General features: G+C 38.4%; 2 protein-coding genes across 2 annotated transcripts; both read left to right on the top strand.

The window, feature by feature from the left end:
• The first annotated feature begins 2,374 nt into the window (after positions 1 to 2,374).
• On the top strand, positions 2,375 to 7,586 carry LOC122048101 (phosphoenolpyruvate carboxykinase (ATP)-like). Its single transcript, XM_042609707.1, has 6 exons — positions 2,375 to 2,403; positions 3,146 to 3,444; positions 3,621 to 3,794; positions 3,879 to 3,944; positions 4,031 to 4,242; positions 7,422 to 7,586. Exons 1-6 carry the CDS (start codon positions 2,375 to 2,377, stop codon positions 7,584 to 7,586), a joined length of 945 nt encoding a protein of 314 aa, XP_042465641.1.
• Positions 7,587 to 10,502: 2,916 nt separating this feature from the next.
• LOC122048100 (aspartic proteinase CDR1-like) lies at positions 10,503 to 11,923 on the top strand. Its single transcript, XM_042609706.1, has 2 exons — positions 10,503 to 10,735; positions 10,825 to 11,923. The coding sequence occupies exons 1-2, from the start codon at positions 10,503 to 10,505 to the stop codon at positions 11,921 to 11,923; spliced, it is 1,332 nt and encodes a 443-aa protein (XP_042465640.1).
• Positions 11,924 to 12,435: the final 512 nt, after the last annotated feature.

Raw genomic sequence — 12,435 nt, 5'->3', positions numbered from 1 at the left:
TCGGAGTCAGAACCGTTTATTCTTGCCTTTAGGGCAATGTTCTGACTAGTCTTCTCGACTCCATTGGGTTCTGCAACTCGAGATTCGTGAAGTTCAAAAGTAAAAAATAAATTTTCTAAAGTACTTATCTCGAAGTCCTTAGAGATGTAGTATGCATCTACTAAGGGCGCCCATTCTAGAGTTCTGGGGAAGACGTTGAGCGCGTACCAGATCGAGTCCCGGTTCGTTACTTCTTCTCCAAGGTTTCTTAGTTGAGTTATTAGCTCCTTAATTCTTGCTTGGAGTTGCGCTACCTTCTCGCCTTGGTTCATCCGGAGGTTCGTGAGTTGAGTCCGGAGGATATCGCGTCTTGCAAGCTTCGCTTCGGATGTACCTTCGTGAAGCTCCAGGAATTTTTCCCAGAGGTGTTTCGCGGAGTCGTAGCTTCCGATTCGACTTACCTCTTGTGGTGGCAGCACGCTAAGCAGGTGGAACTCTGTCTTTCCGTTGGCGACAAAATCGGCTTGCTCCTTCTTGCTCTACTGATGCTCTTCTTTGTCCATCGAAACTTCAAAATCATATTTCATAGTTAGTAAAATATCGAAGTCGGTTTTAAAAAATACCTCCATACGGCGTTTCCACGTTGCGAAGTCTCCGTCGAACTTCGGGGGATGAATTCTTGTTTCGACCATCGTCTTGATCTTCGTGCTTCAGTCGGCGGTTAGTCCTTCTGAGGTGGTCTGGCTCTGATACCAATTGTAGGTGCAGCGGAGGCCGGCAAGAGGGGGGTGAATTGCTTGAAACATAAAAACTATACCCTCCTCGTGCTTTCAACTCAAAAGTGTAATGGCAATACTAAAATCACAAAAATAAAGAAACAGAAATGAAACCAAGACTCAGCAGTTAACCTGGTTACAACCAAGACAGTTGTTAATCCAGGGCGATGAAAAGCGCACTAAAAAAGTCTCCTTTATTGAAGGCGGAAAAGTCTTTTACACTCTAACAGGTCAGAACTATTGCTAGGAAATGATTACAGAGTTGATTGAACAATTGATAATTAATTCCTAGGTCCAGGGGTCCTTTTATAGCCCCTGGAAATTCTATCTCGGATGTCTAAGGCGCCTCCAACAGAGGTCCAAGGCGCCTCCATCGAGTAGGCGGATAAAACTTTATCCGAAATGCAAACGGTCACAATTGACCTGTTGAAGGCGCCTTCATCAAGTCATGAAGGTGCCTTCATGTTGAGGGCGCCTTCATGCTTCATGAAGGCGCCTTCAAGCTGATTTTCTAGCTTTTGCTTCTTTTCCAGATCCTTTGATTTGGCTTTCGATGCTCCGATAGCTTGGGTGATTCGGCCAACCGAAATAGGGCTCACCCGAACTAAATTTTCGGCCTTCTCCTCGAGCAGCCTTCCTCCCCGGCTTCACTACAACAAAAACTGCAAACGACAACACCCCTACGACAACGGTTTTAAGAGAAAGTGTTGCTTATTTGCTCAAAGACAACAGTTTTGGCAAAAACCGTTGTCTTTGAACTCCCCATTAAATATAAAAGATGACGGTTTTAGCAAAACTGTTGTCATTGAGCGACTTTTTTTTAAAACGACAACACTTTTTACAACGGTTTTATAAACCGTTGTCTTTATCCGTTTTTTTAGCGGCTACGACAACAGTTTTGAAAAAACCGTTGTAATTGAATTTGGTCATTTCCCCCCTTCGATGTTTTCCTTTCCCTCGTTGTTTTCTTTTCGGCGCCGTGTTTTTGCGTTCCCAAACCTAAGCCATTTATCTTTCCCTCTCCTCATACGACGTTGTGCTCCTTCTCGTTTCCTGGTGAGCGGCGGCGTTCTCCAATGGGCTGCCGAAGATCCAGACGCACGGGAGGGAGAAACCGGAGAACGGGATCTGCCACAACAATAGCGCGCTGCCGATGAAGACGAAGACCATCGACGAACTGTACTCCCTGCAGAAGAAGAGGTCGGCGCCGACCACCCCCATCAAGGACAGCGCGTAGTAGGGCAACGCTGCCTTCGTCACCATCCCAGAGGAGGAGCGCCAGAAGCTCCAGCTCCAATCCATCAGGTCAATATTTAATCTCCAAACAAACATCTCTTTCTCAATAATAAAAAAAGGGGGAAACATCCAGATTCCTTGCCGGATACTGGTGGGCCACCGCCGGATCGATTTTTCTAAACCTAAAAGGAAACAATTCTTGAGAACAAGAATCCTTGAAGCACCCGAACCTCGGTTGAAGAATCCTCCTGCTGCCGAAGAGCCAAAAAAGAACAAGAAGATCATTGTTGAAGATGAGATCGATGTGAAGTATAAATCATTTAAGAAATTTGATACTATTAAAGAACACTCGGATCACTATTTCAGCATCCCAGAGCATCTCGATGGTGTTCCGTCTTATCGGGAAATTAAGGTAAGTGCCATCACTCTTAGGGATGATAATTTCCATTGATATGGTTATCTGAATCTACCCACCACAGTTGGTGTTATATGATCGATTGCATAAATAATGGAGATGAGATTGATACAGAAGTATAGCCTGGCAGTAGGGTAGGGATATGGCAACGAATGATGATAATTTCCTAATCTCTTTTTATTGACAGCCTTCAAAAAATTGGGCAAAAAGGATTCAGCTTGAGTGGAGGCTTCTAGAGAAAGATTTACCTGGTAAGATCATTCTATTTTAGGTATTTAATTTAGATATGTTGAATTCCGACTTTATACTCTTTTGTTTATTACAATTGTTTTACACTATAAATTCTCTGATTGTATCAAATGCTTGTATAAGTCTACTGTTTGTGAAGAGTTCTTTTTTTTTCTTTTCAAAATGTTTTTATTTAGTTATTTAGGCTTCATTAACAATTTATAATCAAGTAGGTTGGAAACGCTAGAATTTTAGATGTAAATAAAGTTTCCTTAATTTTCTGGTCTAGGGAAAAAAGATACCCAAATAAGTTGAAATATCTAATCATCCATGCAAGAGTATTGGCTTCTATGAACCCAAATGACTGTTAAATTTCATATGTAAATACAATTCGTAGATCAACTTCTGCACTTGGCATAATTCTGCATATCTAGAGGATTCAGATATCCAAAACATGTAAACTAGAAGAAGAAAAACTCTCTTTTGCATGAAATAATTGGAAGGATCGCAGGTGCATCCGTACTACGCCTGAAGAACTGGAGGATTTCAGTACTCCGGACTTCACAATTTACAATGTTGGCCAGTTTCCATGTAATCGATACACACACTACATGACTACCTCCACCAGCATTGATCTTAATCTTGATAGGAAAGAAATGGTGATCCTTGGCACACAATATGCCGGGGAGATGAAGACGGGTTTGTTCGGTGTGATGCACTATCTAATGCCTAAAAGAAACATTCTCTCCCTGCACTCTAGCAACAATATGGGCAAAGATGGTGATGTTGCCCTCTTCTTTGGACTATCAGGTAAGTGTTGGTCAGACAAGATTCTGGCGCATCACCTGCCCATTGCATGGTTACTATACTGCCCGTTGCAACTTAACTAGAAGCATTCCATGTGTAAATGTGTAGAATTATGTTACACTGCAGTGTTTTCGCCATATGGCTTCGTTGTTCTTATGACTTTTGCTTTGTTGTTTTAGGCACAGGGAAAACTACTCTGTCTACAGACCACAACAGGCTTCTTATTGGCGATGATGAGCATTGCTGGAGTGAAAATGGTATTTCAAACATTGAAGGAGGTTGCTATGCAAAATGTATTGGCCTAACAAAGGAGAAGGAACCTGACATTTGGAATGCCATCAAATTTGGAACCGGCAAGTGCCCTATCAAACTCGACATGCACTTTGAACTGGAACCATTCATATTTTTTTGTCCTAATGTTTGCAAATTTCTTGTAGTGTTGGAAAACATCGTTTTCGATGAACACACTAGGGAAGTAGACTACTCTGATAACTCTATTACAGGTGATTAACAAGATGAAACAAACTTCTTGAGTGAATTGGTATTGTGTGAAAGGGAATCTGGTTCAATGGAACTGTTGATGTTGCAGAGAACACTCGAGCTTCATATCCAATTGAGTATATTCCTAATGCGAAGATACCGTGTGTTGGTCCGCACCCTAAGAATGTCATCCTCTTGGCATGTGATGCTTTTGGCATGCTTCCACTAGTTAGCAAACTTACTTTACCGCAAACAATGTATCACTTCATCAGCGGTTACACAGTCCTGATGCATAGTCCATTGCATCAAGCACATCGTTATGTCTTGGAAAATGATGTTGACGTTGATCCTTATATCGAGTAATTCTCTTACTTATTAATATTTATTGCACTGTTCTTACGTTTTACTAATTAACTTATTAGTATTCTATTAGTTAACTTATCCCTAATTTGTTCATTAGGGATAAGTAGTTCAGATTTGTGGATCCACAAACCCTTCCAGTAATGTCATATGTATCCAAACTTGACAAAAATGAAAAGACTGAATACTTGAATAGCTAGGCAAGTGTTTTGATTAATAGGATGAGTGGTGCAACAAAAAATCAGCTAGTTTTGGCACCTAACAATGTTGGGTAAATAAATATTACAATTTCATTTTTAATAGATTTATTTCAGCAATTCTGTTGAATTTATGCATTGACTCTGTTTTGTGCATAATTGTCATTGGATTTTGACTGTCATCGACCCTTATGTGGAGATGATTTATTTGTTCGATTCATTTAATCATCACAATCGTTATGAGGACTGGAAATATGTAGTGGATATGTGAGTACATATTTGTTTTTTAATTAAGCATTTAATTTAATTTATTAATCATACATCAACTCTTGTTGTACAAAGGAGCTTGAAATTGTTCAATTCGAACAAGCAAAGGAAAGGGAAAAAGAAGCCTATGTGGGAAGTCGTAAAGGTTTGTATATTATATATACACACATATGTTTACTTGTGATTAATTTAAAAATATTTAACTGTGCATTATTCGTTGATAATTTTTTGTTAACATAAGGTCATTGACAACCTGATGCTAAACAATGTGGGTTTTATGTGATGAAATTTATGAGAGAAATTATTGAAGGAAATGCTACCGGTGAGAAGGATTCACTTAGCTCAATGGTAATATTTGTCATATTCTCAATTTTCTCAAATAATTTCTTTTATTTGACTTTGCTTCTTCATTACTGATTTTTTTTACTAATATAATCTAGGTTTGTTAACAGTTCATGAAAACAATTTACTCCAACGAAGAAATTGACGAAGTACGATCCGAATGAGCAGATTGCGTACTAGACTATATTCATTACTAGGTATAAATTACTAGACTTCAAAAGATGGTTGAACACTTTGTTTGTGACTCCATACCTTATTGATTTTGATTCCTTAGTGCTGATAATTTGTTTGTTCACAGCTAGCTATCTCCTTTGCTCAATACTTCATTCTTGCATTTCTACCATGAGCAGAATTAGCTGACATTTCCCTTATTTATTGCCTCTCTTTGTGGTCCAAAATTAATAATGGTTGGGTTGTGTGAGTAGCTGACATCTATATACTGCAGTTTGATTTCTTAATAGTTTGCTCTATATACTTTTGCTTGGACGAGCAATGTAAATTACCCGTGAATTGCACGTGCATTGCAGCTAAATTTGTTAGATTTTCTCTTTGTATTGATGAAATGGGAATGAAAAATCTATTTTTCCAACTGGAATGTAGTGAATGTTATAGCTCTTAATCTACACTTATTTGATTGACACTTTGGTTCTTTTAGGTGTCCTATGTAATTATTAAAGCTGTGCGTATGTGATTTCTATTTTGAGGAATTTGTGGAATTGTTTTAGCTCTACAAACAATTCACCCTACCATAACTCATCATGATGATTCAATTCTTTTGGTTCAAGTTTTAATTGGAAGATTTTGAACCCATGTTTTTTTACTTTCACTTATGCTTTTGTGATGAGTTTATTTATTGCAGATCAGTTTGCAGCTCCTGGCAACTTGTTACTTGCAAAATGGAAAAGCATATTGTGCCTACCAGGTCTCAAAGGTAATGCAGTCTGGAAAATGACACAGAAAATTGCATGAATATTTTGTTTCAAGATGTTAATGGATGTAATGCGCTTTGCATGAATTCTATTGATCTTGGATGTTAGTTCACTTAAATAATGTTAGCTGCATGCAGTGCTAATTATTTAATAAACTATGCTAAGCTAGGTATCACTGCTCCTAGTAGATTCCATGTACTGTTATTCTCTAATAAACACCTCTTTTTGTTTCCTTCATTTGGTTTGTTTTTGCCTTCTATGCACTATAGATTGGTTAATTACATTCTCCTTTTGGAATTCTGAAATTTGATAAGTTTTGTTAAATTTTCTCTTGCAGGTCGGGCAATTCGTGAGGCTTGAGTTTTTTTGATGCAAGAAGTGAGCTTTGTTAGGATGTAGCTTGCCTTCCTAATTTGTAAATTAAAAGCCATATGGAGAACAACAAATGAAAAACATGTGATTTAATGTATATGGAGAGTAATGGAAAACATGTGTATTTTGATGAGTAACAACTCATTTTGTAAATTTTTGTATACGTGGCTACAAGATGAATTATATATGGATGTTTATTTTGGATTTAATGTAGTAAATATTTAGTTTTGTATTGGTGGTTTGCTTATAGTAAAATAAGATTGGTTGTTTGGTATTAATGAACATTAAAGACAATAGTTAAAAATGTTGTAAAAACTAGGTAAACCACAACTGAATTTTTTTTGTAAAAAGTGATAAAAGACAACGGTTTTATCTGTTGTAAAATATATTAAAACTGTTGTAAAAAAATAAAACGCGTCAAATATTATCTACCACAACAGTTTATATCTGTTGTAAAAAATGTCTACAACAACGGTGTATTTCTGTTGTTGAAATTATCTACCACAACGGTTTTAAAATGTTGTCGTATCCTTCGTAGCCAAATTTTGGGCATATAAACAACAACGGATAAAAACCGTTGTCAAATGTCTACAAAGACAACGGATTCAAAACCGTTGTCGTAGGGCAATACATTCTACAACACTCTTAGTTACAACGGTTTTTTGACCCTACGACAACGGATAATATCCGTTGTCGTTTGCCGTTTTTGTTGTAGTGCTTAACGCCCCTCGAACGTCGTGCACACTCTTCTCGCCCACCGGTGTACTCTTCCGCAGCTCTCTCGTCCTTCGGACGCACCCAGAGCCGGCCCTGGGCCAGGGCTACCAGGGCCCCTGCCCAGGGCCCAAAATTTTAAGGGGCCCAAAAAATATATACATATATAATAATATATTTATTTTTTTTGCCCTTTTCCCTTCCTCCCTCACCGAACCTCGCGATTCTACTCCCATCGCCAAAACCCTCCCTCGTCGCACCCTCCCTCGCTCCCTCCTAGGCTCCTTCGTTGGCGAAACCCTTCCTTGCAAACTCGCAGTCGCCGCACCCTCCCTCGCCGCCGCCGCACCTTCCCTCCCTCGCCGCCGCCACAGCCGCAGCGCCTTCCCTCCCTCGTCTCCGAAACAGCGAAACCCTCCCTGGCCCAGGGACGGATTTGTCTCTCTCAGAGGCACCCTCCATCAGCGAGACGAGCAGTCTCTAGGTCTCTCTTCTAATGTTGTTTTTCCCACTGTGCTGGTGCCCTAGGTTTTTTTTCCTTGTCAAAGGTGTAAGGTGTGTTTTATTCATTCAAATTTCTTTATAATACATTGGACAGAAATATGACACCCCCTGCGCTCCCTTCTATTACTTCTCCCCTCCCTGCCTTTGTTTGCACTTTGAGGAGCGGCTCACCCCTCATGGATTTATGCTAGCTTTGTGCTCATTTGCCTGTTCTGATGTTCCATATTCTTTGTCGTCTTCCGTAGTTCTTGAACTAGTTTCAAGCCCTGCCCTCCCTCGCCTAGTGTTTTTCATTTTCTTATTAATCATGTGTATAAATTGGAAATTTCTGCTCTATTCATTTTTAGGTCTTAATCGTCCTAATCATGTTTTATTTTTGCATAAATTGGTAATTTTCCTATTAGATTGATAACTTGGCTTATGTGAGGATGGGTATTATTTGTTTCTTGATGTTTGAGTGTTGTCTTGTAGCCATCATATTCATGTTTAGCTTTATATTTGCAAAATGCTCCAAAAGTGCTAATTGATAAAAGATATTTCTGGAGTGATAGGCAAGTCCAGAACACGCCTATATTGGAGTAAAATTTCATAAATTTCAACATACGAGCAGTGCTCATATTCATAAATTAGAGTAATATTTCTAAACATGCTTATATTGTTGTGAGGTAGTTGGTAGTTTCATCATAAAAAAAATGTCAATTTTCTAAATATGACAATTTAACTATATCCTCTACATTCACTCTCATTTTTTCTTATGATTTAGTGAAGAGGAAGCGAAGAGAAGGTTTACAACGTCTATGTAAGTGATTCTTTAGATTTGGATGCGAAATTGACAAGGAGACATCCAATAAGCTGGAAGGTTTGTGTTAATTATGAGGAACTAATATTTCTTTAAATTTTTTTTCTTTATTTAAAGAGAAAAAATAGTGTTGTTCTATTTCTCTAATGTTTAAGTCTTTATAAACTGAAATTTGTTTTACTTTCTGGACTAAGTAACCAAGTAGGTCATTTTCTATGAAAAGTTTTTGATTGTTATATGATGCCTTAGTCAATTTGAAATTTTAAAAATTTACAACGTTTTTAATTTTTGTTATTGCTAGGATTCCTATATATAAAATTTAATTCATTTATATCTAGTTTTCACTTATTTAGGATAAAAAGATTTAATTCTTAACTACTCTATTGAATATATTGTTTAAGATACTCAAACTCAAAGTGAATATATTTGTGATAGATTTTCTTGGTGTTTTCTTCGTTCTTCTATATTTCTATGTTGATGTTGAAAATAAAGATTATGGAGGTAAACTAATTAGGCTATATTTCTTTATTATTTCTCAATTTGGTGTCAGAATTTTATGTTAAATTACTATACTTATCTTTTTGCATTCCTGAGTTAATTTTTTTTTCTATTGTCAGTATTTTTTTTATTAAGAATTCTAAGTGATTGTTCTTTCAAAGCACTTCTTGTATTCTAAATTAAATTGATTACAAATAAAATTGTTATTCTTGGATAATTTAATAGTGTAGGAATGGAAAAAGAATTTATATATATAGTTTTAGAATTGATGTTTCATTCTTATTTCTAGGCTAGAATTACATAAATTTATACATAAATAAAAAAAGTAAGAGTCATCATAAGAGAAAAATCTTTATACAACTAAAAAGTTTGTTTATTCTATTTTTAGAAATAAAATTTTATAGATTACAATAATTATTACTTAGGTTGATGGAAGGATAAAATTAGGGCATAATTAATAATTTCGCCCAGGGCATTTCAACAACTAGGACCGGCTCTGGACGCACCGAGCCCGTCGGCTCCCTTCCCGTACCGTCCTTCTCGCTAGCTGCGTCTTCCTCTCGACTTCCTGCGCTCTTAAGATCCTGCACACTCAGACACAGGGATTAAACACAAAGCATGACCTAACCAACTTGATTGATCACATCAAAACAACCACGGGGTCTAACAAACTCTAGATTCCTGATTGATTAATGACAAAAATTCTTAATGATATACCATTTTGAATTTTAGATCCCTAAGTAATACATTTATGAAAATTACTAATAAATATTAAAATTATTTTCGATATAAAAAAAAGACATTAACATAATCTAACTTTAATTTCATCAAATTAATTAATAGTTATTTAGTAAAGGCTCATATTCTTAATACAATAGTAAGATTAATGCCAAGAAATTTAACATTGATATTAATTAACTATCATTCACTTTAAATGAAACCATTTTTTTAAATTGAAGAGTAAATATATCTCAAAATTAATTTTTCTTCTTCTATTATTGGTAAGGAGAAAGACTTAGACCGGCTTTGTAAGATAATTTTTATTCCTTTTTCCTTTTTTTTTTTTTTTCATTTTTCATAAAATTAGAAGTGAATGTTTAAGAGTGCTTGCAAACTTTCCTAATTATCATATTGAGCGCCTTCCTTTTCTAATTATCATTTATCCAAGTTTAAAATAAATTCTCTTGGTTACTTTATATTTTTAATCATTATTTTTTTTTTCAATTATCAATTTGTTCAAATTACCACTAACTAAATAAATTATAATATTTTTCATATATAAGAAAAAAAAAAGTCTAGTTTGAGCAACAAACAACTTTGTATATATATGCATTAACTCATATACTTTTTTTATATCATTCAAATGCCATTAATGTTTCCTTTCGCAAAATATATATATTAAAAAAAAGCCGAAATTACTTTGCATTAACTCATATACTGTTTTATATCATTCAAATGCTATTAATGTTTCCTTCTCCAATAATTTTCCTTCCAAATAAACATAGAAAGCTCGATTATAAATTCTTTAACCTTGCCAAGTAATACGACGTTGCACACTCTCTCACTCCTAATCACTCTTTCATTTCCTCGATAGGAAACATGACGATTGTGGTTTTACTTGTGCTCTCTATGGCGGCCGCAGCAATGACAATAACGGCGGCAGCGGCAGCGGCAGCGGCGGCGGCAAGTTTTAGCATCGAGCTTATACATCGGGACTCCCCTAAATCACCGTTCTTCAATGAGTCTGCCACATCACTAGATCGCTCACGTGCCGCAATCTATCGCTCCGCCCACGAAGCCCGCCGAATTGCTGCACGTGTGCAAAGAAAAGGGTATAATTTTTTATTTTTTAAATTTTTATTTATTTATTTTTAAATTAGAAAAAAATAATTAATTTTGAATGATAATTGTCGGGTTGCAGTGGCATCGAGCTGTTCGACGCAGTCTCCAGGGTGGTCCCCGACTCGTTCGAGTATTTGATGGAGCTTCGAGTTGGCACGCCGCCATTCTCCATCTTGGCCGTCGCCGACACCGGCAGCGACCTCATCTGGGCCAACTGCGTCCCCTGCACCAAGTGCTACAAGCAGGCGGCGCCGTACTTCGATCCACGCAAATCCTCCTCCTACCGGACGCTCCCCTGCAACTCCAACCTTTGCAAGGCCCTCCCCCACGGACCTTGCGCCGACGTCAGCACCTGCGAATACCATTATGCCTACCAAGACGGGTCGAAGATCGACGGCGTCCTCGCCACCGAGGACCTCACTTTCTACTCTTCCGCCGGGTCTCCGCTCGTCTTCTCCAATATCGCCTTCGGCTGCAACTCCCAGAGCAGCGGCGTCTTCAGCAGCCGCACCGCCGGGTTGGCAGGGCTCAGCGCCAGTCCCGTCTCTCTCGTCTCACAGATCGTTCCCTCTCTCGACAAGAAATACTTCTCTTATTGCCTGGTTCCCATGTCAGACACGCAGGCCAGCAGCAAAGTCATCTTCGGCTCAGCCGGCGTGGTCGTCGGAAGCAAGGTCACCACCCTGATGACGGTGGAAGATTCCTTATTTGCCCTCCGGCTAACAGAGATCATAGTCGACGGTGCCGGCTCGGTCCCAGTCCCAACTTCCGCCCCTGGATTAAAGAAAGGCAACATCATCATCGACTCCGGCACGACCGTAAACTACTTGCCCGCTGGCGTGCTCTCGAGTTTGGTGCGGCAGGTGTCGAGGGTGGTCAGCCTGCCCAAGGCTACTGATCCGGACCGCCTTCTGCCGCTGTGCTTCAAGGTGACCGGCGAGTCCGACTGGCAGAAGTTACCGTTTATCACGTTCAAGTTCGCCGGAGAGGCGTCGGTGAGGCTGAGCCCGACGAGCATGTTCATGGAGGAAGCATATCAGGTGGTTTGCCTCGCAGTGGCGGATTCTGGCTCCGACACGCCGATATTTGGGAACGTGGCTCAGCAAAATTTACACGTTGGGTACGATCTCGATATTCCGGCAGTGTCCTTCGCTAGCGCCGATTGCACCAAGTTTTAGGGTTAATGTTTGAGGAGAATAATGTCTTTACAAAATTTAAGTAAAAACGGCTCCATTTTTCATGAGAATTTTTTGACGGCTCTTCAATTTTCAAAAAATTTGACAATTATGTAGAGCAAAAGCGATTACACTCATCCAAACGCCTTGATCTCTTGGGCGATGAGTCATGGACTATCAGTGAATTGGCATGGAATTTGATTGGGAATAAGATTTTCATTGAAGAATTCTGAGAATTACTTGCAAATACCAGCAAAGGAAGATCTTTGTGCTACTACGATGATCAAATCAGAAATCAAGAGAGCAAAGTAGCAACGTAAATGAAAAAAAAATAAGATTATGTGTCCGTATACCGGAGCGTAGTGACGTAATGAAATGAAGGAAGCAAAGTAGTGACGTTATGTCTCTCACAATCTCCGCATTTAATAAGGCATCATCTCATTTCCTGATTCCTATCCCATCATCATGCTTCCACTCTATCTTGTAGTGACATCGTGAGTATGAGACGGATGTAT

Source organism: Zingiber officinale, chromosome 2B, assembly GCF_018446385.1.
Source record: "Zingiber officinale cultivar Zhangliang chromosome 2B, Zo_v1.1, whole genome shotgun sequence".
NCBI lineage: Eukaryota > Viridiplantae > Streptophyta > Magnoliopsida > Zingiberales > Zingiberaceae > Zingiber > Zingiber officinale.
This window is presented reverse-complemented; position numbering and strand designations above follow the sequence as displayed.